The sequence below is a fragment of the Palaemon carinicauda genome, chromosome 13, assembly GCF_036898095.1.
Source record: "Palaemon carinicauda isolate YSFRI2023 chromosome 13, ASM3689809v2, whole genome shotgun sequence".
NCBI classification, from domain to species: Eukaryota; Metazoa; Arthropoda; class Malacostraca; order Decapoda; family Palaemonidae; genus Palaemon; species Palaemon carinicauda.
In genome coordinates, this window is record NC_090737.1 from 136,921,543 (window position 1) to 136,947,013 (window position 25,471).

Below are 25,471 nucleotides of genomic sequence, written 5' to 3' on the forward strand. Positions count from 1 at the left end.
CTTTTTCTTATCTTGCGGTTGATTTCTCTGTACTCTGTTGCTCCGGTGGGTGTGGTCTTGTTGTTTTTCAGTTCTCTTCTTTTGTCACACATATCCATGATTTCATCTGTGACCCATCGCTGTGTTTTCCTACGAACGTTTCCAAGCGTTTCGTTTACAGACTCTATCATGACTTTGTTGAATTGAGCTGTCAACGTTTCCGCGCTGTGGTCTTCCTCTAGCGTTAACAGTGGGGCAAACTTCCCTCCAACTGTTGCCATAAAGGACTCTGCGATGTTGGGGTCCCTCAACCTGTCCAGGTTGAATTTCATCCTGGTGTTCTTGGGCTTCTTGACTGTCTAAAGCCGAGTTTGAAGTTCACAAACACCAGATCATGGTCGCTACCGACATCTGCACCAGGAAAAATTCTTGTCGTAGCTCTTTTGATCCCCGATCTGAACCCATTTTGTACAAGAAAGTAGTCGATCTGGTTGTGGTGGATTCCATTAGGTGCATGCCATGTCCAGCGTCGTGATGCCTTGTGCTCACCGAGTGTATTTGCAAGCACCGCATTGTTGTAGCTGGCAAACTCTAGTAGTCGTAGTTCTCTCTCATTGGACACGTCATTGCACGAGGGGCCGCAGAATTCCTTCCAGTCCTTCAGTGCGTCTTTGCCCACTTTCGCATTCCAATCTCCCTGGATGATGAGTAAGTCCTTTTTGTCCACTTTGTCGATGGTTTCTTGGAGTTGACTGTAGAATGCCTCCACCGCATCATCGTCGTGGTCTGTTGTTGGTGCATAGGCCTGTACTATTGTGATGTTAAATGGTGCTGCTCTTAGGCGGATGGAAATGGCCCTGCTGGAAACTGGGCGGCAACCTAGTACAGAGTTCTTGATGTTCTTGTTGACATGGGAAATAAATGCCCTTAATGTGGATGATATGATGTATGTCGAGCTAAGTTCCCCTACTAGCAGGCTGGTAGAGGTGGGCAAAATATCCTACTGTATAATGCCATTAGGCTGGCTGAATGGATGGTCAATATGAAAATTGGACTTATTTCTTGCATCTTGCCTCCTCCGAAAGGATGGGGGAAATGGTAGAATATAAAATTAACACTGTCTTGGATTGATGTCGCAACGGTTACCTTGGACAACAAGATGCTTCTTGTCCCTGGGTAAGCCATTACGTGATTACTATGGATGAAGGTTTGGAGTTGTGAACGGCTAGTATCTTGGCCTTGGACAACTTTAATGGATCAAAGGAGAAAGAGTTCCCTCCATTTGTGAGATTACTATCTGATATATGTCATCAGGCTAACGTAGGGTCCACTTTGAAGGCCTGAGAGAGAGCCAAAGAGGGGCTAACATTCCTGGAGCGGAAAGAGTATTTGAAGCTCTTCTTGAGCCGATGAGCCTCTTAGCTCAAAAATTTTATCAAGCGTGTGACGTCATTCTTTTACCATGGATACTGAGAAAAAAAAAGAAAAAAGCTTTCACCTCGAAAGTAAATAAGAACCTCAATTCGTTGAAGACTTGCTTTTGAATCTTCATCCCTTCTACACTGCCAATAGCAGAAAATACAGTTCTCCAATAGGCACATCAAAGATCGAAATATGTATCTCCGAATGACAGCTCGTATGTGCCATCAGGACTATCTTGAGGACCAATGTCGTCAACAGTCTTTTATAAGGTTGATGCGTCCAGATGAAATCAGGGATGTTGTAAGGTATCACAAATGCTGTCGACACCCTGCGAGCAACGTACTAGAATAGAATATGTTCTGGAGCTGGAGAGCAGTATACTGGAAGTTGTAGATGAACCAGGATGCAAAGTGAGGTGTTCTCCAAAGAGCAAATAGCATTTCTGCCACTCCCCTGATGGCAATATCTTATTTGGAATGAAACTTGCTGAAATCTCGACCAGAGTGTCAACTGCCAAAGTGTGCGCGCCTCCTTTGCCAACTCAAGTGGTCTTTGAAAATGTTTGTTGATGCAAGTAAACAACAGGAGTTTTTCTTTAATGCAACCCAAATGTCGACGGGAGAGTTAGTGTTGTTCAATGCTACCCAGAGCTACCAAGTGTCGACGGTTGGAGTTCGTGTTGTGCAATGCTACCCAGTGTCAAGTAATGGAGTCATTGTTCTTCAATGCTACCCAACGTTCATGATGGTGTCGCAGTTCTTCAGTGCTACTAAGTGTCAAAGGTGCAGTCATCGTTCAATGCTACCAGGCGTCGATAATGGAGTTATTCTTCAAGGCTCCCAATTTTGTCAACTGGATGAAGTTATTCTTCAATGCTACCAGGCATTAATGATGATCCTTCAATGCTACCAAGTGTCAACGGAGTCATCATTCTAAATTGCTACCAAGCGTCGTCAATGATAAAGTTGTCATTCTTCAATACTACCAGATGACGACGGTGGAGTTATTTGTTCTGCAATGCTATAAAGTGTCCTACAAACTGTTTGAAAGCTTGCAAGGCTAGGAGTTACGCCAGCTCTTTGGATACATCTGTTTAGAGAAATATCACTGATGGAAAGGCATTCATTGGAACTTCCTTGGCAAACTTCCGTTCATAAGACACTATGCCCAATCATTCCATATTTCCTGTTCTACGTAAAGAAGGTAGGGGAAGAACTCACTGTTGAACAATGATGCTTTCAACAAAATGGAGCAATTGTTGGTGTAGGAACCCTTACAGGACAAGTTCTCCAATGACAAAAAAAATCCCAGAAGACTTTGTCACATCTAGCCATTAGTTTTTGTTATGTAGTAAAGGATGCACTATCTCCCTACGTTAGCTGATACAACTGACTGACGTGTTTATCAGTCTATCTGCGTGGCCATAAGAATAGGCTTAATGACTGGAAAAATACTCTTGGATTATGGCAAACGAAAGCACTTCTCTCTGTCTTTGAACACTTGCTTCCTGAAGGGATGCAGGATAAGTAGCTTATCGAAAATTCTGAGAGGCAAATCTCGGTCAAGTTGGCACCAGAAGGAGCTTGAACACTTGGAGCCCGTAGACAGTCCGTAGCTCTGCACTTCGATCAGGAAACTATTGCCCTGAGGAAAGAGAAGGATGGGACTCATATCCGAAATATCGTTAAGAAGCCCCAAATACACGAAACTAGTCAAATCTTGTTCGAGTAGACAACTACCAATGCTACAAGCTTTTCAGACTGTAATCTGTTACCCTAAGGACAAGAGGAAGAAACTCCCTAAGACTAAACAATGGATATTCATAAATACACATTCTTCGTGTACGATACTTGCAGTATCCTTCGAAATTCAGTGCCCCAAAGGAATCCCAGGTTGTGGTGCACCTAACCATGTCAAATCAATTATCTGTTTAGAAGCTGGCGTGACGGCAGGTTCAATGGTAGCAGACTAACGGACCGAGAATGATGTGCTTTCATGCTTGGGTCTTCCACCAAGCACAGCTGAATTGATGGATGGATAAAAAGGGGTATCTGGCATGCAGAACCTCTGTTATCAAGAGTGCAGGGCAAGATCTTGCTAGATTTGCTGGAATGTAAGGAGTTTCTCAGGTTAGAGATATAGGATTTGATCTTTCTATAATTTTACAAGAAAGAACAATAATACCATAAGGGCATGTTAAACCTTTGAGGAGTCATCCACATTCACCCATCATTAGGTGTAATGCTTTCCTAAATAAGTGTCGGTTATCTATGAATGTCATTGAACTCGCGAATAAATATACACAGACCTTGGCCATTGTATATGAAAATTTTCTACCTACGTAGATACCGAACCAACATCAGGTGCTGTAGGGTCGATGATTCTCTAGACTTGCTTTGAAGAACTCTTCGCAGAACAGAACAGGCCAAAACCCTGTAGGGAGAGAAGGAATGATAGAGCTGACTAGGATCCCCTAAGGATTCTTAATTCTGTCCCTTGCTTGGGCCCAATATAGCATCTCGGTACTTGTACGAGCAATCTGACCTGAGAAGTCACCTGTGCCAATTTCCTATCGCACAAATGAATTGGAAGGTCTTGGCATCTGGAAAAATATAGGCGTATGGAATATCTTACCATAAAACAATATCAGCACGTAGCAATAAATTACAATGCATTGAAGATTTCTGGCATGTTGGATGACCCCTGGAGACAATGAACTAGTTCCCTGGCAACTCAAAAAGCAATGATGACCTGATGAACACCCGCAAGTTTCTAATTGTGTGGTTCTTGATTGCATTGTTTCCAATCCCATCGTCATCAGTAGTGCGAGCGCTAATCACACACTATAAACACCTAGCGACCAATTTCATGGTGAGACCAAGTGTGAGGAGATATGTCTCGCAGGGGCAGATCCCAATAAGAACAATTACATGAAAATGTAAGGAAGGAAAGAAAGCGTGAAGCCTCAAACAAACACAGAAAGTGAGGAGACTGATCTCGTAGATATCAGATGTAAAGGGACCTGACAATTATGACTATCAACATCATAAATTAGCTCCTGCTATACTGTATTTCCTAAAACTTGCAGACAAGTTATCAAGTCCTCTACGACTAACTGCGAGTGTGTTCAGTCTCTAAAGATCAAGGACACTGGTAGCAGACAACATAACGCCTCTATACCAGGTACAGATAAGTCTTCTCAGGTCTGCGAACAAGGCGAGAACATACTAGGATCACTTCAAGTGGCTACGTTCTTTGAGCAATACCATTTCTCTTTTGCATATGCTGGGAAAGATTGGTTTTACTCATTATAACTTCAGTTAAATGGTCTTCTTGAACCTAGACTTCTTCAGGCCAAAGTAGCAGCATCTGTAGGTACAGTAAAGGGTACTGCACTTGATGCAAAGGACATGCCACCGAGAGAGATTGGTCGATCTCGTCCAGGAATTGGAAGACATGTGGCACCTTTCTACACCAACCGTGAGCATGATCAAAACTAGCAGGAAGTATCAATATTCCTTCCCGGAGGGATATTTTCCAGCACAAAATTGTCAAAGTACAAGACCTTTTGTAGTACTGCGTGACAATACTACTACCCAGCAAGGCTTAGTTTGACAAGCACCATTTCTCATTCTGCAGAAGGAAGGGGAGAGAAAGAGATTCTCCAGTTATGGGAACATTAGGGTAGAGAACCCTTAATCCCTGATCAGTATTGCATATGCTCTGCAATACACGAGTTGCCCGTAGCAATGTTTCTTCCTGCTGCAAGACAACTCTCAGCAACCGCTCTTAGTACAGCATCGTTCCTCCCTACGAGGAGAGAAACAAGAGGACTACTACTATGACACCTACTCATCCTTCCCTCTGGAAGTAAAAGCAAAGATTCTGATGAAGATAAGGCAAAAGAGGAGGAGGAACTTGTAAGTTTGTCTCCAAAAGGATCATGCAGGCCGATGAAAATGCTCTCGCAAAAAGAGACCATAGGGACTCTACCAAGATATAGTAAAACCAGGTGACATTTCCTTGGTGTCTTTCCAGGATCGGGAAGACACTGAAGGGAAGAATAGTGGCACCCCTCCTTTTCACATACGGCAGTAGCCGAACTCCCTCCAACAGAGCACCTTCAATGCCTAAGGAAAAACTTCATCAGGTTCACATAATCATCATCATTAATAGGCCACACTGGCAATGGTTAAAATAGCAACAGATAGGCTGCCAAACAGGAACAAGAAAGTTGGCGAACAGCAGGTGGAATAGAAAACTCTCACATTTACAGTTATCAGGGACCATTGCATATCCTTGGCTTGTTCCATCAATACATGATCTGCCATCATATTTATTCCATCTAAAAGAAAAGGCAAAAGATTAAAACTGCTAGATTATGACGCAGCAAAAGTCAACTTATAGATTGCTCTACACGGGGAGTGTGTGCAAAGTAAACTTATAGGTTGCTCTACACGGGGAGTGTGTGCCCTTCACCAACTATAACTACCTCATTAAAAGTTTAAAGGCTTTTCCAGATTGGCTGAAGTAGAACTCTTATCAAAAGACGATAATTTGTATTTGTGCAAGAACAAATGTTCTTTTTACTGACTTGTACAACCATAAAACCTCTTCCATGGCTGATTATAAATAAATATCAATGATGTAAATCGGTGGTCATTCATAGAAATGATTTGACCGGTTTGATGGAGTTCCTAACTTCTAGGAAATATTTACCTTTAAGCTAGTAATGTCTGGAGGAAGATTCCACACATTAAACCCAGAGCCAACTTGTTCTGAGCCTTCGTTATGTTGCATGCAGCCTCCGAAATGGATCAGCTGGATTTCCTTTCACCTTTCCAAAGGGAGATGTTGAGGCAGTGATGCGAGTAAATAGGTGCCAGAACTCCAAAGCCACCTTGTTGTCTCTAATGGCCCCTAAGCCTATAAAGGAAATTATGGCCAACCATTCTGAGAAAGGTTGGAGAAAGCCATGCCTCCTCAAAACCCTAGCAAGGAATTTCAGTGGCAAGAATTTTCGGAAATGTTGGACCTTGTCCAGACCTCTGCACCTACTTCCAGGCTCAGTATAAGAAGGGTGGCAGGGGGAAGAAAAGGAGAGGGACACTGAAGTAGGTAATTCCCATCTCTTGCTGCACCACATTTACTTGGTGGAACAATCTGTAAATATCATACTGGGAGTCGTGTATAACCTTTCTCCAGGGTGCTTTATTTTCCAACTCTAACTGGTGGTAAAATTGGGAGTTTGACAATGGGCTAGAGGAAGATTATTTAAACTATCACTGTTACACGAATAGGAAAACCATATCTCTATTCCACAAGAAAGGACCCAGCTAGTTTTTGGTTATTTGCATCACAATTACTATACTGTTTGCATCATTTATAAGAAAAAACGGTGCTTTGATAAAAATCCTTTCCTTTACGAAAGCTTCACCGCTTGGCTTTTCCCACTCCGTGCTTTCATTGTGGGGTTCACCTCGGGTCCAGATTGCACCAGAAGATTTTCTCTGGAAGCTTACATGGTGTGACCAAAGTTGGCGTTTTTGAGAAAACCAATCGGATTGTAGGCTATAAGACTTCTGGATATCTTGATTAGCTCCACCCAAGCACGGGTATATAAGCAGAGAGGAACGAGATGGAAAGGAAAGAATTAAGAAAACCAGAGGTCAAACAGTTTCCGACATAAAGTTTCCCCTTCAGACATCATAATTTCGTCATATCAGCCAGAAAGCGAAGCATCTATCCCTTCTGCGACATTCTCAAGCCTAGAGACACCATGTTAGCAGTTTCTTAACTGTAGATAACTCGCCAACTCTCCATTTAAGTATTATATAGCTCGTTCCATCTAACGATATCTTAAAAATTAATTTTAGACATTGAAAGGGAAGGAGCTGCTAAATTGATTTTCACTGATTTTTTTTTTTTTGTATTTCCCATACTTCAATCGCTGTGTTTTGAAGAATGAAAGAACCTGTAACGATTCCAAGATTGTAACAGTGGGAAAGTTGTGAAGATGGTGATGTGGTTGTGGAGATTGAAGATTTTTATTCAACACATCAAATCTTTACTTTTTTCAAACTTCATTCAAAAGGGAGACTATTCCTTATTCTTCCCCTCAAGAAGACTTCATGCATTCAGCTTACCGATGTATACATCTCCATAATTAGTCCAACAATCCTCCCTGAAATGACTCCACTTTGTTCAAGTTTCCCCCTTTAGGGTTTAGCGCAGTTAGTGTACTTGCTTAATATCCTTTATCTCCTTTCTTGTTTCCATTCCATCTTATTGTCTAATCGTTTTGAATTTCATCTCATTGTACATCTAGGTCAAGGATTTTACCTTAGATGTTCTTTGGTGCTGAATAACCTCACAGGTGCCACCTTCTACCCACTTTGCAAAATAGGTTTGTCGAAGTACCTTAATTAATGGCTGAACCTGGCTTCCTTAGACCCTCTTTCTTTCGGTGCCACCTTGATTTTGTTGTGACCTTTGGATGACGTTAACGAGGTAAATTCTTGATATCTCACCCTATTAAAAGATAAAAGTACCTGGGCATGCGATGTAACGGAAACTTTTTCCTTTAAAACACTCACCTAGGTAAGGTCAAAGAAGTAGCTTTCCTGTTTCGATTCAGGAACTGCTTGGCATAAAGTTCTTCAACATCTGTCATTCCTGGAGTAGCTTGTCTTACAGGTTTCTCCAGCAAACATCAATTCACTGATGACGAGTTAAGCAGCACTAGTTGATTCCCGCATATTCCCCTTTCCTTCCTGTTCCAATGGTCTTGGTGTTAGATGAACTTTTCTGGTGTGTAGATGACAATAACCAACCGGAGAAGTTTCCACATCCATGAAACTTCCCTTCTTGGGAGCTGCTTCTCTTGTTGAATGCATCAAATGAGTGGCAGTCCACCACACCTATGGAGGAACCAATCTCTTCGACGTTGTGGATTAAGGTAGAATGACAGCTCCACATCGTTCTGGAAACATTCGCAGCATTTAATCCAACAACTACTGATGGGTTACTTGTGCATTGTGTTAATAATATAATTGTAACATCCAACATTAACAAGTAAGGTGACTCTACCCTAGTAGATTCATAAAACAAAAGTGTATCTGGTTGTTAAACAGCAAGCAGCACTCTAGGTAGCAGTTACCAAGGTAAAGTTCCCTACAAACTTCCTCAGCAGATTTTACTTTTTCTTCCATTGGGCAAGATTTTTTTAGGGATTAATACTTTATTTCATTAGGTATAAAAACCTAGTGACCCCAACCTGGATTAATCCTGCCCTGCTAACTAGAGGGGTAGGTCCAGAGGAAAATACAGCATGACCCATGCTCTTTACTCTCAGCAATTTTTCCACAAGTATTAACTATCAATCACATTGTGATGCTTTGTGAGTGGAGCTGAACATTTTCTGAGTGAAAGGCTCTCCTTTGGCTATTAAGATAGACATTTGGATATCTGTACACTTCTTAACTTGTCTACCAGAAAAGTGGACCCTCTATTATTATTATTAGCTGGGCTACAATCCTAGTTGGAAAAGCCAGATCGTATAAGCCCAAGTGTTCCAACGGAAAAAAAATAGCCCATTGAGGAAGGGAAATAAGGAAGTAAATAAACTACCAGAGAACTTTTTATAAAGATATTAGAAAGTCTCTAAATACCAAGCTAGGTGATCTACAGCCCATGCTTTGAAAGCTTAAATTGGAAAACAAAAATTCTCATTTTCCAATTCAGATGTGTAACATATCTGTTTGACTTCCCCAGTAATTTACACACCAGACATTTGAAAGTCCATTCCATAGGATTTCATAGTAAGGATCTGCAACCTGACTTCATGATCAACCAAAACAATTTATTTTCTTGGACCATGCAAAGGCAATAAAGGCGATTTTCCTTGATTCTGTCCGAAGAAGATGGTCCAGGGGTAACAGATACAACCTTTCCAACCACATCTTTCATAGTTTCTTAAATGTCCATGCAAGTGCAACAATCTTTCCTATTAATAAATTTTTGACTAATTCCATTCTTTGAAAGCAACCAGCAAGTTTGAGGCAACTGATGAGAAGGGATAATTTTTCCTAAAATGCATAGCCTCCAGAGATACAGAACTTTTATGCTAATCACACCAATGTCTATCAAATAGTAGATAGCGACATATGATATGGGATCTTTTAGAGATAGAGTGACTGTAGCAGACAAACAAATAAAAAATAAAGTTGAGTTTGCTGAAGTGAACAAGAACCTTGCCTAAAAGTTTTATCCTCTATACTGAAACACTTCTGTAAAGGGCAATCACAGCTAAATTTATCAAGGAGAGGTTCCTCCAAAATATAATCAGAAGTCCTTGCATTATGAAAGGATCAGTGTGAGGATACAATTTTCAATCAAAACAAGAAATCATTATGGCAGAACAAGACAACATGTGATGCTGTCCAGACTCCATGATAAACCACCGTTAGAAACTGATGCAGCTGTCATGACATAAAATCCATTGCCACCACAGAGCCTCCACTGACTCCAAGACGGTTTAGTTGAAGGCCTCGTCTGCATCGCGCCTGAAATGGTATGGCAGTCTGCACTCAGTTTGGTTTCAGTTCGAGGTCCACTACAAGGTCCAGAAGAAACTCCATTTTGTAGTAAGAATCCTCTAATGACAGATTCACTGGGGCAAGATATAGACATACACCCCATGTGGCTCCCTACACATTGTGTTGGTGGATCACCAGCTTGGAATGAATATCCGTTAGGGGCATTCTTACAAAGGAGCCAGAATTTACCGTTATCCTCATATATGCCAACAGCACCTACATTGCCACCACATGGCTGTGTTGTTGAAAGGTCGCTATAGGCATACACCTGGGTAACATCAACAGGTGTTATGGCAGCAGATGCTGTAGTAGTACTAGTAGCAGTAGTAGTAGTAGCAGCAGCAGTAGTAGTAGCAGCAGCAGTAGTAGTAGCAGCAGCAGTAGTAGCAGCAGCAGTAGTAGTAGTAGTGAATGTGACTGGAGCAGTAGTTGGGAATGCCTGAAAATAAGCATAGTATGTAAAGCAGGTCCGATGAACAAGTATTGTCAAATAGAAATATAATTAGGATATTCAATAAAGTTCTTTCTATCACTCATGCATAAAAACCAAAAGGGAAATTATAAAACAATAAAATGAAGGTCATAAGTATTGAAGCCAAGCCAAATAAATGTTTGTATCTTATATAAAACAAGAAATTACTGTGTATACAAAAGTTGTGATATTTACCAACTACAATAAACAATATTAAATTTTTATTACATATGCAGTATAAAAGGTTTGTCATATATTATGTTATATTTTTGCCAATTCTACCAAGCTTTAAATTTAGTGGTAAAGGATTTGCATTGGCCCTACTTATCTTTAGTACCTACTGACCACAATAATCCTGTAAAATGCAATTTTTCCAGTGCACCAATGAACTACCACTTAGGGAAGGATATTTTAATTTCATAAGTTGCATAATCAAATGCAACCATATCAGTTCCCCTGAACAACCAAAGTACATTTCATTCTGTTGTCTGGTTAATCATCATTAACATGACAACATTCACAATACTCTTTAAACCTATTATGAAATTTTTGTTAATAGCATTTTCAAAGACCTTCAATTTTAGAGGGCAACATAACTGAACAATTAAAAAACTAAAAGGTAACACGACACTCTGATAAGTTAATAAGTACGAATTAAATGAATTACTTACGCTGGTGACGGTGGATGGTGCAGTAGACATTCCCTGCCAATCACCTGGTAAACAATCACAATCAATATAAAATCCCTGAATTTCTTAATTAATAAATTAATCTGTCTTCCAGCAAGAGCATTACAGTATTTACTTTTCCCCATGTAGTACAGTAGACATTTTAGACAGGAAACACCTGCGATATTCAGTACTGTACCTAAGTTGGTTGGAAGTGAACCCTAAAAACAAAGTGGAGGGACAATGAAGGACCGCAAGGAGTCGTTTATTCCCAATAGGGAATTAACTCATGGCACCAGCCGTGTAAATGCTAATAAATTTCCTTTCTGGCATACTTTTGGCACACACCACAAGTTCATTGCTCTCCGTCAAACTTATTTAACTTTACCTCACATTAATATCCCTTCTCATATAGGAACAGGTCATTTGCCAAACCTTGTAAGAGTAGAAACAAAATTCTCTATGGTCTCGTAAAAATAATTTACAAAATTAATGACTTTGTTGGTGCTATTGCTAAAAATTGTAATCAAGGTCAACTACAGCTATATATAAAGCATACAAGGACTGAGATAGAATAATCATTCAATTTCCAATAAATTATTTTACCTGAAACGAAGCATGCAATATTTCCTTGGCCATCTGGAGTGTATGCATCACGGTGTAAATCACAAGTGCCTAAATCATTGAGAGATGGAGCTTCAAAACTGAAAGTGTTGCATCCAGATTCTGAAAATATAAATATATCTGTAATACACTTATGAATAGAAAAAATTTTCCCAAAAACAACTTGTACTAAATTTCATCAGGGTTTTTTTTTTGTGAATTTAACCATAAAAAAATATTCCTAGCTAAACGTAATATCCATATAAAAGCCATTTCCCATTTGATTGTTCAATATCTTTAATATAAATAAATATTCCTGCATACAGTAAAATCTCTAGAATCATATTCTTGTGATATTAACTTACTTTACTAACCTGGAAACCTAATCATGCTTTACTTTTGTTAATACAATACAGCAATTAACACTGAACAGGCAGTCCCAAATCTCTCATATCCTTGTAGGATATATTCAAAATTTCAAGGAGATTAGAATCACATTTTGAGTGATCTGCATTTGAATTAGTCACAGTTGTATAAAGTATATAAACATTGTGTATGATGCCCCATATAGTAATGAATTACATCCAACTAGAAGCATTTTGAATCTTTACTACCCATCAAACCAAAACTAGAGTACTGTACTCTGAATAAGTTAAATCGAGATACAGCCCACAGTCAACATGAAACTTAGAGAATTATTAGTGGTAAGATTATCAACGTACTGTAAAGAGATTTTATGCATAATGAACAACACACTGCTACCTTCCACAAGGGCCCACATATAAATGATAAAACAAAACCTGGTATAATACTGTATAACAAATTTGTAAGTACATACACATACATATACCAAGGCACTTCCCCCAATTTTGGGGGGTAGCCAACATCAACAATGAAACAAAAACAACAAAAAGGGAATGTCTCCTCTCTACGTTCCTCCCAGCCTGACAAGGGACTCAACCGAGTTCAGCTGGTACTGCTAGGGTGCCACAGCACCCTAATTTGTATTTGTATTTTTCCTAGTATACAAACCTGAGCTATTTATAGGGGTATTCTTTCAACTACGCCGAAAGTATACCCCTATAAATAGCAGAGGGTTTGTATCTACGGTGGAACAAATGCTGTAATGGTACACAAACTGAAACAAACATGAATTAATCAATTTTCATTTGAATGAAAGGCCCTTACTGACACTTCTAAAACCCGTATTTCCTTATATTACTGAACATAATTGTAACTTATCCTTGAGAGAATCGACAAAATTAACAATAAAGTATATGCGTTGTACAATAAACTTGTATAACATCAAATACAAAATAGTCCTTGATACACAAGGGCTTGAAAACTCAACTCTTATTAGTCTCAATCACAACTTCCTCTCTAGTTATATACTGTAATTGAATACATAAGAAGTGCAGTTTTTGGTTCTATATGACTAAATGTTTTTATGTATTGTTAGTCAAAGTGCATTCACAATCGACTTGACTGCATATAATCTTCATATTTGAATAGCTGACTATCCAAGGAATTTACCTTTCGTCTATTAAAAAAGACCATATATTCACGATCAATAAACAGTACAGTACTTTTGTAGGAAAATCCTCTGTAACAAGTACATTTAAAAATGCCTATGACTTTGCTTGCAATGCTGTTTTATCTTTTGTACTTTGTTCATAAGAATACTACAAATTACTAAAATAATTTGTATTTTTCCTAGCTATATAAAACCGAGCCATTTAAATGGGGTTACTTCGGGCAAAGCTCGTTACAGCCAGTTGATGAATTATCAAGGGTCTGGCAGCCTTTATTGACTGCATCACCATCCCTGGTATCACATAGATTTATATGATATTGCTCCTGGCTGATATCTCTCTCTGATTCCGGTCAGGACTTGCGGGGTGGATGCGCCGGGAAGTAAACTTTAAATGAATCTGGTTTGTATACCTAGGAAAAATAAATTTGTGGGGAGTCTTCCTTAGGTGGGAGGAAGTCCCCTGAAGAGAAAGGGCGTCTTGCTGGCCCACAACCCGGAATGTCCGTGTCCGGCCTTGATAAAGGAATAAAGACACCATATTCTTCCAAGACATGACCCATGGACATGCAGATGGGTCAAGGCCAATGAAAAGGTTTAATCATAAAGACCAGCCATACGTAATTACGACAAATTCGGAGATAATTTTGATTTTTCCTAACAATACAAACCTTTACCTATTTATAGGGGTATTACTTTCGGCGAAGCTGAAAGGACGACCCATTAAAAATTAGCGAGGGTTAACTACCCATCCTGCTAGTTAGCGGGGAGGAGGGCGGGGTAGCTAGCTATCACCTTCACTCACAGACCAGTGACTGTGCTCCACTTTTCTTGGATGTAGGACTTCAAGGGGGACAAGGTCGGCAGGTAAATTTGTATAAATAGCTAAAGGTTTGTATCGTTACAAAAAATACAGATTATCTCTGAATTTGTCGTTTGTTCTGTAACTGGAATACAAACCTCTGCTATTTATAAGAGGTGACTCACCCATTAGGAGGGTGAATGTCTGCCAATCTGGCTTTAAAGCTTTACCCGGGGTCTCCTTTTTATGAGTAGGTTAGTACCAAAAAATAAGGTGACCCTAACACCTCACTAAACCTTGCTATACAAGGTCTGCGGCCTACGCAAGATGTGTTGAAATACTAGCAGTGTGACTGTCCAGGTAAAAGGTATTGCAAGTCTGTAAGAAATAAAGTTGACCAAGACTTTCCCAATACCACCTCGCTAGGGTATGGGGACGTAACGGTATTGACACAATACTAGGTACACAGGGGAGCATGGTTTACCTGCAGTGGTTAAGGGCAGCTTGTGCACAGAACCCAGGATGTTGCTTTCCCAAACAGAGAGGAGGATGAAGAAAAGGCCCAGTCATTCTTTTTCACTCACGCAGACTAAAAACGGTAACAGTGCCCTCAACCTTCTACTACTTGTCCAATAAGGAGCTTGAGGTATTAAACCAGCTGTTGTGCAGCAACCACAGGACCAATAGATATTGTATAGTTTCTCCTGTAGGTCACATCTTGCAGGTAATGGGCTGTGAAAGTCGTCTGGTGCTTCCAGACCCCTGCTTGTAGAACCTGTGTCACAGAGCAATTACTTTTGAAGTCCTAGGATGTAGCTATGCCCGACATCATTAGCTCTGGGTTGGCGTGTTGGAGGAGGATCTGGATTCAGAGCATAATCGATGACTGCCAATCCATGCAGAGATGGTGTTTTAGGTGATCCTCCTCTTGATTATCCAGGTGCTGATAAAAATGGAGTTTTTATGATAAAACAGAAGTTTTATGAATACTTACCTGGCAGTTATATATACATAGCTAATTATCTCTATTTCGGCAGAATTTTTCTAAAACTAGGCAACCGCCTTGTGGTGGTTGGGTGGTAACACCCGTTAAAGGGTGGTAGGAGGAATCATTCCCGTTTCCTGTTCTTCAGTTCATCTATGCCCGACCTGTCTCCTGAGGGGAGGTGGGTGGGCCTTCGAATGTATATATAACTGCCAGGTAAGTATTCATAAAACTTTGTTTTATCATAAAAACTCCATTTTTACGAATAGAACTTACCTGGCAGTTATATATACATAGCTGATTAACACACTTGGAGGAGGGTGATAGACAGTAACATCGTTGGGGAAACAACCAAAAAAGTTGTAGGATAAATAAACACCTTGATTCCTTACCTGCTAAGGTAGCTGACTTCAAAGGTTCCTGCCTCTTGAGTCGCTTTCCCTTAGGAGTGTCAGCCAGGATGTGACCTGCAGTGCTGAAAACACTCAATCGAGTCTGTCAACGGGGTGAGACCAACAATCTGACTAGACTTCAGGACTACCTATTGCCCAAAATAAAAAACCGCAACTTTACCAAACCAACCACCTAACATTTGCAAAGTAGATAAAAAATTATCTAACTAGACTGAGGTGACTGTACACAAGTCGAAGTCCTCAGACAACCAATAAAAAAATACACCAACCTATGTACAAGTAAACAAAACTAAGGTTGAGTGGAGGTAGTAACTCCTTTGCCTAATACAGAAGCCGTAGCTACGTATGGTCCCAAGGTATAACATTTCTCATAATCCACCCTCACCTCTCTGAGGTAATGAGAGGCGAACACAGAGTTGCTCCTCCAGAATGTCGCATCCATAATTTGACGGAGCGACATGTTCTTGCGGTAAGCAAGCGAGGTCGCAATGGCCCTCACTTCGTGAGCTTGCACTTTTAAACGTCCGAAGTGTTCCTCCTCACACAAGAGATGCGCTTCTCTTATCACTTCCCTCAGGAAAAAGGACAAAGCGTTCTTGGAAAGGGGCTTTTGTGGATCTTTCACAGAACACCACAGGGAGCTAGAAGAGCCTCTCACACTTTTCGTGCGAGACAAGTAGGTCTTGAGGGCTCGTACTGGACAGAGCAGCCTCTCTTGCTCTTGACCCACTAGGTTGGTCAAGTTAGGAACCTCAAAGGTCCTCGGCCAGGGCCTAGAAGGGTTCTCGTTCTTAGCGAGAAAGTCTAATCTCAAGGCACAAACTGCCCCATTCAGATTGAAGCCTACCTGTTTTTCAATTGCATGGACTTCACTAACTCTTTTAGCTGTTGCTAAGGCCAAAAGAAAGAGGGTCTTCTTGGTAACCTCCCTAAGGGGAGCCTGTGAGATGGGCTCAAATCTCTTGGTGCACAGAAATTTAAGAACCACATCAAGGTTCCAAGAAGGGGGCTTAAACTGGGTCTGCTTGGTCGTCTCAAAAGACTTCAAGAGGTCATGTAAGTCCTTATCGCGAGACAAGTCCAAGCCTCTATGCCGACAGACGGAAGAGAGCATACTTTTGTACCCTTTGATAGTGGACACAGCTAGCTTAGCGTCCTGTCTGAGGTACAACAAGAAATCCGCAATCTGGCTCACAGAGGTAGTGGATGAGGAAATCTTGTGCTTCCTACACCAAGCCCTAAAAGTCCCCCACTTGGACTAGTAGACCCTCTGCGAAGAGACCCTCCTCGTTCTGGCGATAGCTTTCGCAGCTTGCGCTGAAAAGCCTCTCGATCTGACGAGCTTCTCGATAGTCTGAAGGCAGTCAGATTGAGAGCGAGGGGGTTTTGATGATATCTCTCGAAGTGGGGTTGTCTGAGCAGATTTGGACTTGCAGGGAGGCTTCTTGGAAAGTCCATCAACAAGTCCACCACCTCCGTGAACCATTCCTTCATCGGCCAGAACGGAGCTATCAGGATCATCCGTCCCGAATCGAGGAGGGCGAATTTCCTGACTACCAGATTGATGATCTTGAACGGGGGAAAAGCATAAGTGTCCATCCCCGTCCAATCCATCAAAAAGGCGTCTACTGCTATTGCCTCTCTGTCCGGAACTAGGGAGCAATAGATGGGGATCCTCTTGGATAAGTTGGAGGCGAAAAGATCGATGAGAGGTCTCCCCCACAGCCTCCAGAGACTCTGACAGACCTGTTGGTTGAGGGTCCATTCTGTGGGAAGGACCTGCCCTTTCCTGCTGAGCATGTCCGCCCTCACATTCTTCTGTCCCTGAACAAACCTCGTCAGCAGGTTTATCCTGTTCTCCTTCGCCCAAAGAAGGAGCTCTCTTGCTGTCTTGAACAGAGACAGAGAGTGAGTCCCTCCTTGCTTCCTGATGTAAGCAAGAGCTGTGGTGTTGTCTGAGTTGACCTCCACAATCTTCCCAGACACCAAGTCCTTGAAGGCCTTTAGCCCCAGAAAAATGGCCATCAGCTCCTTGTTGTTGATGTGCCATCCCAGCTGAATTCCTTCCCAATAGCCTGAGACCTCCTTGCTTCCTAGTGTTGCCCCCCAGCCTGACTCTGATGCGTCTGAAAACAACACTAGGTCTGGGTTCTTCTTGTGTAAGGAGATCCCTTTCCCTAACAAGGTTGGGTCCAGCCACCACTTCAGAAGAGTCTTGACTTCTATTGGAATGGGGAAGGAAAAGGAGTCTTCCTGCATCTTTCTGTTCCACATCTTCGAAAGAAAGTGCTGAAGAGGCCTTAGGTGGAGTCTCCCCAGAGAGACAAACTGTTCGAGGGAGGATAGAGTCCCCAGCAAACTCATCCACTCCTTCGCTGTGCATCTCTTCTTGTCCAGGAAAGTTCTGACTTTTACGAGACACTTGGTCTGTCTTTCCTGAGAGGGAGAAGCCCGAAAAAGAACTGAATTCAGAACTATCCCCAAATAGAGAATAGTCTGATTCGGTCTGATCTGAGACTTCTCCCTGTTGATGACCAGGCCTAGATCTTGAGCCATCATAAAAGTCTTCCGTAAATCCTCCAGACATTTCTCCCTCGATCATGAACGAATCAGCCAATCGTCCAGATAGAAGGATATCCTTATCCCCTCCTGATGCAGCCAACCTGACACATTCGCCATTACCCTGGTGAAGACTTGAGGAGCCGTGCTGAGACCGAAGCAAAGAGCTCTGAATTGGAAGCACTTGCCCTCCATTACAAATCTCAGGTACTTCCTCGAAGTCGGATGGATGGGGACATGGAAATATGCGTCCTGCAAGTCGAGGGACACCATCCAGTCCCCTGGACGTACTGACGCCAGCACCGACTGAGTCGTCTCCGTGGAGAACTTTGTCTTCTCCACAAATACGTTGAGAGCGCTGACATCCAGGACGGGTCTCCATCCGCCCGAGTTCTTGGGGACCAGAAACAGGCGATTGTAAAAGCCTGGGGAGGATAGATCCCGAACCGGTTCTATCGCCCCCTTGTCTAGCATTTGGTTGACAAGGTCTACTAGGGCCTTCTGTTTCCCCGGATCTGAGTACCGGGCTACTAAAGCCAGCGGAGCATCTGCGAGAGGAGGTTTTTTCAGAAAGGGGATCTTGTATCCTTCCTTGATGACTGAGAGGGACCAGGTGTCCGCCCCTCTCCTCTTCCAAGACTGCCAAAAACCTGACAGTCTTGCGCCTACTGTCTGGAGGAGACGAACTTCATTTTCTGGAGCGAGGTCTGAAAGAACCCCTGGTAGATCTTGGTCCTGATTCTTGCCTTCTCCCTCTAAAATCTGGTCTTGAAGTAGTCCTGCCCCGAAAGGGCTGCTGGAATCTCCTTTCCTCTCGTTTCAAAGAAGAAGGAGGGGCTGCCAAGGGCTTACGAGCAGAACGAGATAAAAGGTCTTGGGTGGCTTTTTGGGCCAGAGAACGCGTAATGTCATTAACCAGGGACTCGGGAAAAAGATGTTGAGAGAGGGGGGCGTAAAGAAGCTCAGACTTTTGTGCATTGGTAACAGACCTAGAAGCAAAAGAGCAAAGCAGAGCTCTCTTCTTTAGGACCCCAGCTGAGAACAGAGCAGCCAACTCATTCGCCCCATCTCTGAGGGCCTTATCCATACAGGACATAATACTGGTAAGGTCCCTAGATCCTTCCATCTGTTCAGTTTTCCTTGCGAGAGTCCCAAGCGACCAGTCTAGGAAACTAAAAACCTCAAAGGCTCTAAAAATACCTTTGACGAGATGATCCAGCTCCGACATCGACCACATGACCTTGGCTGAGTTGAGAGCATGCCTTCTAGCAGAGTCCACTAAACCAGAGAAGTCACCCTTGGAGGAGGAAGGCACTCCCAGACCCAAAGGTTCTCCAGTTGCATACCACATACCCGCTCTTGAAGCAAGACGAGCTGGTGGAAACGAGAAGGAAGTCTTAACTGTTTGTCTCCGCTCCATCATCCAGTCATCAATCTTCGTGAGAGCCTTCTTTGCGGAGATAGACAGCTTCATCTTGATGAAGGCCGACTGTTTCTTGGCCTTCTTTCTGTTAAATTGGGACTGAGGAGATTGAGGGGCAGCAGGTTGGAATTCCTCTCCAAAAAGTTCAAGAAGGGAGCGAGAGAGAACTTTGTAATCTCCCACAGCGTCGGCAGGATTATCATCGTCATCAGAAACATCCTCGAGGTCCTGATCCACATCTGCAATATCCTTCGAAAGAGAAGAAGGATCCTTAGAACCCGACAAGGGCAAATCAAAGGTATCATCCTGCAAAAGACGGGTTGCATCCTGGAGTCCCGTGCTAGAAGAATCCTTGGGACGAGAGGCAGTATCGTCCCGAAGAGGCAGGGTGGTATCGCCCTGGGACCGAGAACGAGAGGCAGAGTCGTTCTGTCGTCGAGAGCGAGAGGCGGTATCGTTGTGGCGGCGAGAATGAGAGGCGGTATCGTCGTGGCGTCGTGAACGAGAGGCGGTATCGTCGTGGCGTCGAGAACTAGGGTCGGTATCGTCGTGGCGTCGTGAACGAGAGGAGGTATCGTCGTGGCGAAGCGAACGAGAGGAGGTATCGTCGTGGCGAAGCGAACGAGAGGAGGTATCGTGCTGGTAACGTGAACGGGAGGCGGTATCGTCTTGGCATCGAGAACGAGAAGCAGCATCGTTCGATAAGGTATCGTCCCGGTATCGAGAACGAGAAAACGTATCGCCCTGGTATCGCGAAGAAGTATCGCCTGGCGAAAGCACACATTCCTCATCCTGGCGTAGAGAGGGAGAAGTTTTCTTTAAAGAAGAAGAATGTTCTCTCTTAGAAGCAGACTTCTTAATCGGCAACGAGTCGTCTTTACGTCTGTCAGACTGGGCGTGAGGGCGGCTAAAGGCTTGTACTAAAGTCAAAAGTTGTTCCTGCATGACAGACATAAAGGATTTAGCAACATCAGCTGGGTCTTGCGGACCCGAAGGGGGGGGCTGACGAATAACACTCGTAGAAGGGGGAGGATCTTCGGCAGCAGGCTTCGCCCTTTTCACAGGCACGGAGTCGAAATCATCCTCCGACGGACAAGGTTCATAACTGCTAGAACCGGGAGAGAAAGAACGAGACCGTTCGTCGCGGTTCCATCTCCTCTTAGTAGGTCTTGAAGCTTCATACTTCCATTTACGTCTGGACGAATTCGGTGAAGAAAACAACACATCCGACACGTCTTTCCCGTGACGGTCAAGAGCAGCCTGGGAATCGACAACAGGACTGTCTGAGGCGACGGCTGACCGAGGGTACGTACCTCTCACCCCCTTTCGGTCATCGACGTACCTTCTCCCTTGGTCCTGGGAGCTTGGTAGAGGTCTAGGCCTAGGGGTATGACAGATTCGGTCAGTCGCCACCTCCACTGCACTAACACAAGCACTTTCACTTTCCTTACCTTTAAAGGCCTCCAGTTGTTCTTTAATGGCCTTCAACTCGGCCGCCAGGCTAGCGTACCGAGGGTCATCCGTAGATACGGAACCTGTAGGAGGTGCAGGAGTTACTACCTCAAGGGAAGGATCAACTTCCAAAGAGGAATCAATAATAGGATCAATAGATAAATCTACGCTAAGTTCGTCTTCCTTACCACTAACAGACTTAGACTTAGACCTAGAAGCTCTCCTAACTCTATCGAGCTCTAGCTTACGCACATAGCGCTTCATAATTAACCAATCTTTCTCATCCAAAACCTTACATTCCCCGCACCTATTATCAAGGTCACAAACAAAACCCCTACAATTAGAACAAACAGTGTGAGGGTCTACCGCCATTTTCGGTAGTCTCACCTTACATTCCTCATTCGCACAGATACGGTAATGACTCTTTTCACTCAATGAAAAACAGCAAAAAAAAGCTAAGAGAAAACAAAATACAACGATCGCCAAAACCCCAAATCAGAGTACTTCACCAAAAAAGCAGACTGGTACACCGAGCAGGGAAAGCGAAGAAAAACTCTTAATGACGGACCAACGTGTTGTCGATCCGGCCGGCAGAGATGAACTGAAGAACAGAAAACGGGAATGATTCCTCCTACCACCCTTTAACGGGTGTTACCACCCAACCACCACAAGGCGGTTGCCTAGTTTTAGAAAAATTCTGCCGAAATAGAGATAATTAGCTATGTATATATAACTGCCAGGTAAGTTCTATTCGTAAAAAGCGAAGGCACATGGGGGTGGGTTGATGCTGCTCTCTTGAGGTAGAGTTTCAAATTCCTCACTGGGCACAGTAACAGATGATCTGAATCGTCAGTTACGGGGCAGCGATTCATTATCCAGAAGGAGTCAAATCTAGGATCCGACACCCCTGAATTCCGAGTCTTGGCAACAAACTCAGGGACAAAGCGATGTCGCATGAGAGACCGTTAAGTTCACTGACCCGTTTGGCCGAGGTCAAAGCAAGTAGGAACACCATCTTCCAAGTCAGGTGGCAATCTCTTGCCTGGCGTAGTGGTTCGTTGGGAGGCCTCTTTAGAGACCGGAGAACTCGAACCACATTCCAAGGAGGAGGTCTCACTTCCGACTGAGAACAGGTAAGTTCTAAAGTCCATGTGAGTAGGAAAGTTCTAGCGATAAGGAGATGTCCATTCCTTTCAGTTTGAAGGCAAGGCTCAAGGCTGAGCGATAGCCTTTCACTGCCGAAACTGAAGGGCGTCTTTCCTCCCGCAAATACCCGAGGAATTCCGCTATTGCTGGAATAATGGCATCGAATGGAGATACCCCTTTCATGACACCAACCAGAGAAGATGTTCCACTATACCTGGTAGACTACTGCTGAGGATTTCCACAGATATCCCGACATCCTTTTTGCAACTTGTTTCGAAAATCCTCTCTGAGTGAGGTGGTGTTGGGTAGTCTCCAGGTGTACAGTCATAGCAAAGCTACGGCTTTGTGGTAGATGTTGACGTGTGGTTGTCTTGAGTAGATCTTTTGGAGGCTCCATCAGGAGCTGCAGAAGGTCCGGAAATCATTTCGCATGATGCCATAGCGGAGCTATGAGTGTCATTGAGAGGTTGACCGATGTTCTGGCCTTGTTAGAGTACTGTACCCTTCTTATCAGACAGAGTGAGGGAAAGACGTGAACGCTGATGTTATCCCACCGTTGTTGGAATGCATCTTACCAGAGAAGCCTTGGGGTCTGGGACTGGGGAGCAGCGGGAGCCTGAAAATCAGGGCCGTTATGAACAAATCCACGGTCAGAGAACCCCACCAAGTCAGGATTTTGTTTGGCTACTAGATGATCCAAAGACTATTCTGTACCCGTTATTTGAGATGCTCTGCTCAGATTATCGGCGAGCACATTTCTCTTGCCTGGAATGAAGGGGGCTGATAGCGGTACCAAGCGGACTTTGGAACATCTTAGTATTTCTACTGGTAGATGGGATAGGGGCTGAAAAAAAGTACCTCCTTGTTTGTCGATGTGAGCCACTACTATGGTGTTGTCGCTCATCACCACTACTGAGTGGCCCGCCAGGAACTGATGCGACTGTTGAAGGGCCAAAAAGATGGCCTTCATCTTTAAGAGATTTATGTGAAGGTACTTTTCGGACTCTGGTCAGTGGCCTGAGGTCGTGTGGTGCAGCACGTTATTCCCCCACCCTTCTTTTGACGAGTCGAAAAACAGCATCAAGTCCGGGGGGAGGATGAGAAGATCTACACCCTCCGCAGATTCTTGTCTGCCACCCACCATTCGAAGTCCATCCGTTCCTCTGGTCCCATGGGGATCAGAATGTCCGGGGAATCAAAGGCCTGATTCCAATTAGACTCAAACCGCATCTGGAGAGATCGAATCTTGAGGTGGCCCTTGGGAACTAGATAAGCCAGGGATGATAGGTGTCCAAGGAGACAGCTACTTCTGGGCTGGGAGTTCTTCTCGTCTAGAGAAAAGGTCTTGCGACCTTTCTCAGCCTCATTATCCTATTGTCTGATGGGAATTTTTTGTGGAGATTGGTGTCTAAAATCATTCCTAGGTATACCAGTCTCTGAGTGGGAAGTAGGGAAGACTTCTCGAGGTTTACCATGATCCTCAGATCTTGGCAAAACCTCAGAAGGTTGTCTCAGTACTGAAGAAGGGCTGCCACCAAGTTTGCTAGGACCACCCAGTCGTCCAGATAACGGAGGAGATGGATGCCGATCCTGTAAGCCCAGGATGATACTAGGGCAAACACTCTGGTGAAAACTTGGGGTACTGTGGAAAAACCGAAGCAAAGCACCCTGAACTGGTATTTCCTGTTGTCTAGACTGAATTTTAGATACTTCCTTGAAGATGGATGGTTTGGGATCTGGAAGTATGCGTCCTTTAGGTCCAGCATGCATATGAAGACCTGTGGTCTTACCGCATGTCTAACCTTCTCCAACATGGTGTGGACTTCGGCCCAAAAGTGCCAGTTCCTTTTGCGGATCCCTTCCCATAGGAGCTCGTTGACTTTGGGATCCTGACCCATGGAAGGAGATGAGTGAAAGGTGATACCCAGCGAAAGGACTCTTCCCTGCGAGAGAACTCAGCCTTAACTTATGAAGAAGTGGCTAAGGCAGCACTTGATCTTACCTTGGATGCCCTCACGTGGGTGATGCTGTTTCTTACAACAGCGTTGTTCTGGCGAACATTGACGATGGTCAAGGGCCAGTTATTGTGGGCGCCGTGCAGTCAGACAGTGCTCACGAGTAGTCACCTGTTGACAAGCTGCTGATGGGGACGGCCAATGGTTTAGTGGATCGGCGTGATGGCCTTCCAATCTTCTGGGGAATAACAGCCAGATGATGACTAGCGAGTGAAGGCTGCTGGTGGGCTGCAGAGCGGCGAACTGCCGGTGAAAAGCGAGCTGTCTGTGATCAACGAATCGGCAATCTGTGAGCCGGAGATGGTGACGAACTAGCTGGAGAGTCACGAACCGGAGTTCGTTGATGAGCAAGTGGCAAGGAGATTTGGTCTGACGAGGGCCGTAAGGCTAACGAACGACAAGCCCGAGGAGAGTCTGAGGTCACAAGCAAAAATTGATCAGCAAGATGCCTATCGGTGAGCTGGAGATCGACAATTGGCAAAAGCATGAGCAAACAATCGGCAATCGGCTGGGCAATCAGCGATCGGCGTTCGTTGAGCTTGCAACCATTGAGCTGGCAAGGTAGGCTGGCAACCGTTGAGCTGGAAAGGAAGGCTGGTGATCAATGAGCTGGCGATCGGCGTGCCAACGACTGGCTAACGGTGAAAGACTACCAATCGGTGTGCCGACGGCTGGCTATCAGTGAAAGACTAGCAATCGGCGATAGGTGCGCTAGCGATCGATGGTCAAAGACCTAGCATTGCTAGCTGGCAATGATTCCACCTCATTAATCCTTTCTCCTTCCAATATTTCATCTCCCTTTGCATATTCTGTCATCATCATCTTGCCCCTTGTCCTGTTTTGTCCAGCGGTACAATGACGTGCTGTGCACGCCAACCATGAGGGTCATTTTCAGTGATATTTTTTGCTTTCTGACAAGAAAGAACAGCTTTATAAAAACTGACAGTTTTAAAAATTTTATAATCAAAGTACTGATATAGATGAAATTACATTATATTCTGTAATAGATTGAACTCCCATCTGGGAGGCGTTCTCTCGTGATTGGAGTCATAATGGAACTGATGTGGAAAGGTTGAGAATTACTATTATAAAGCAATACCTGGGAACATATGCGTAAATACTTGGAAGCTTTTAATTGGCTCAAAAACCCAGCTAATGATCACATCAGATAAAAACAGAAAAGCATGACAAGTAATTGCAAACAAGCTATACCCAGCAATCTATCATCAGTCTCAGAAAAGAAAACAAAATGATGTGAAAGCTACTATACCTCGGCCCGAAATCGTCCATTTCTTACAGCGAATTCCAGTGTTGCTGGAAATTATGTTTCATATCAACCTACATTTCATACTAATATTGGGTTTACCTATAAAATCTAACTAAGTATTCTATATTTGATTGTGA

At 43.5% G+C, this 25,471-nt stretch overlaps 2 protein-coding genes across 3 annotated transcripts in view; both read right to left on the reverse strand.

The window, feature by feature from the left end:
- Positions 1 to 307: 307 nt before the first annotated feature.
- On the reverse strand, positions 308 to 1,841 carry LOC137651837 (craniofacial development protein 2-like). Its single transcript, XM_068385057.1, has 2 exons — positions 1,745 to 1,841; positions 308 to 858 (listed from the first exon to the last, which is right to left on the reverse strand). The coding sequence occupies exons 1-2, from the start codon at positions 1,839 to 1,841 to the stop codon at positions 308 to 310; spliced, it is 648 nt and encodes a 215-aa protein (XP_068241158.1).
- A 6,703-nt stretch (positions 1,842 to 8,544) lies between these two features.
- Positions 8,545 to 25,471, reverse strand: part of LOC137652106 (guanine exchange factor for Rac 30-like) — a 20,243-nt gene continuing 3,316 nt past the window's right edge. The window contains exons 2-4 of one of the 2 annotated variants that reach the window (XM_068385311.1): positions 11,745 to 11,864; positions 11,142 to 11,185; positions 8,545 to 10,437 (exon numbers count right to left, since the gene is read on the reverse strand). In XM_068385311.1, the coding sequence (XP_068241412.1) occupies positions 9,811 to 10,437; positions 11,142 to 11,171 (657 nt within the window). In that variant the 5' untranslated portion in view covers positions 11,172 to 11,185; positions 11,745 to 11,864 and the 3' untranslated portion in view covers positions 8,545 to 9,810. The remainder of the gene's footprint in view (positions 10,438 to 11,141; positions 11,186 to 11,744; positions 11,865 to 25,471) is intronic. The other variant, XM_068385310.1, reaches the window with a different exon arrangement.

What these genes read in the sequence shown, in the direction of transcription:
- LOC137651837 (XM_068385057.1), bottom strand. Translation starts at nt 1,841, where the DNA reads ATGCTATTTGCTCTTTGGAGAACACCTCACTTTGCATCCTGGTTCATC. An exon ending in CCAGAACATATTCTATTCTA is followed by an intron (nt 859 to 1,744) that starts GTACGTTGCTCG and finishes ACTCTGTACTAG; the next exon opens with GTTGCCGCCCAGTTTCCAGC.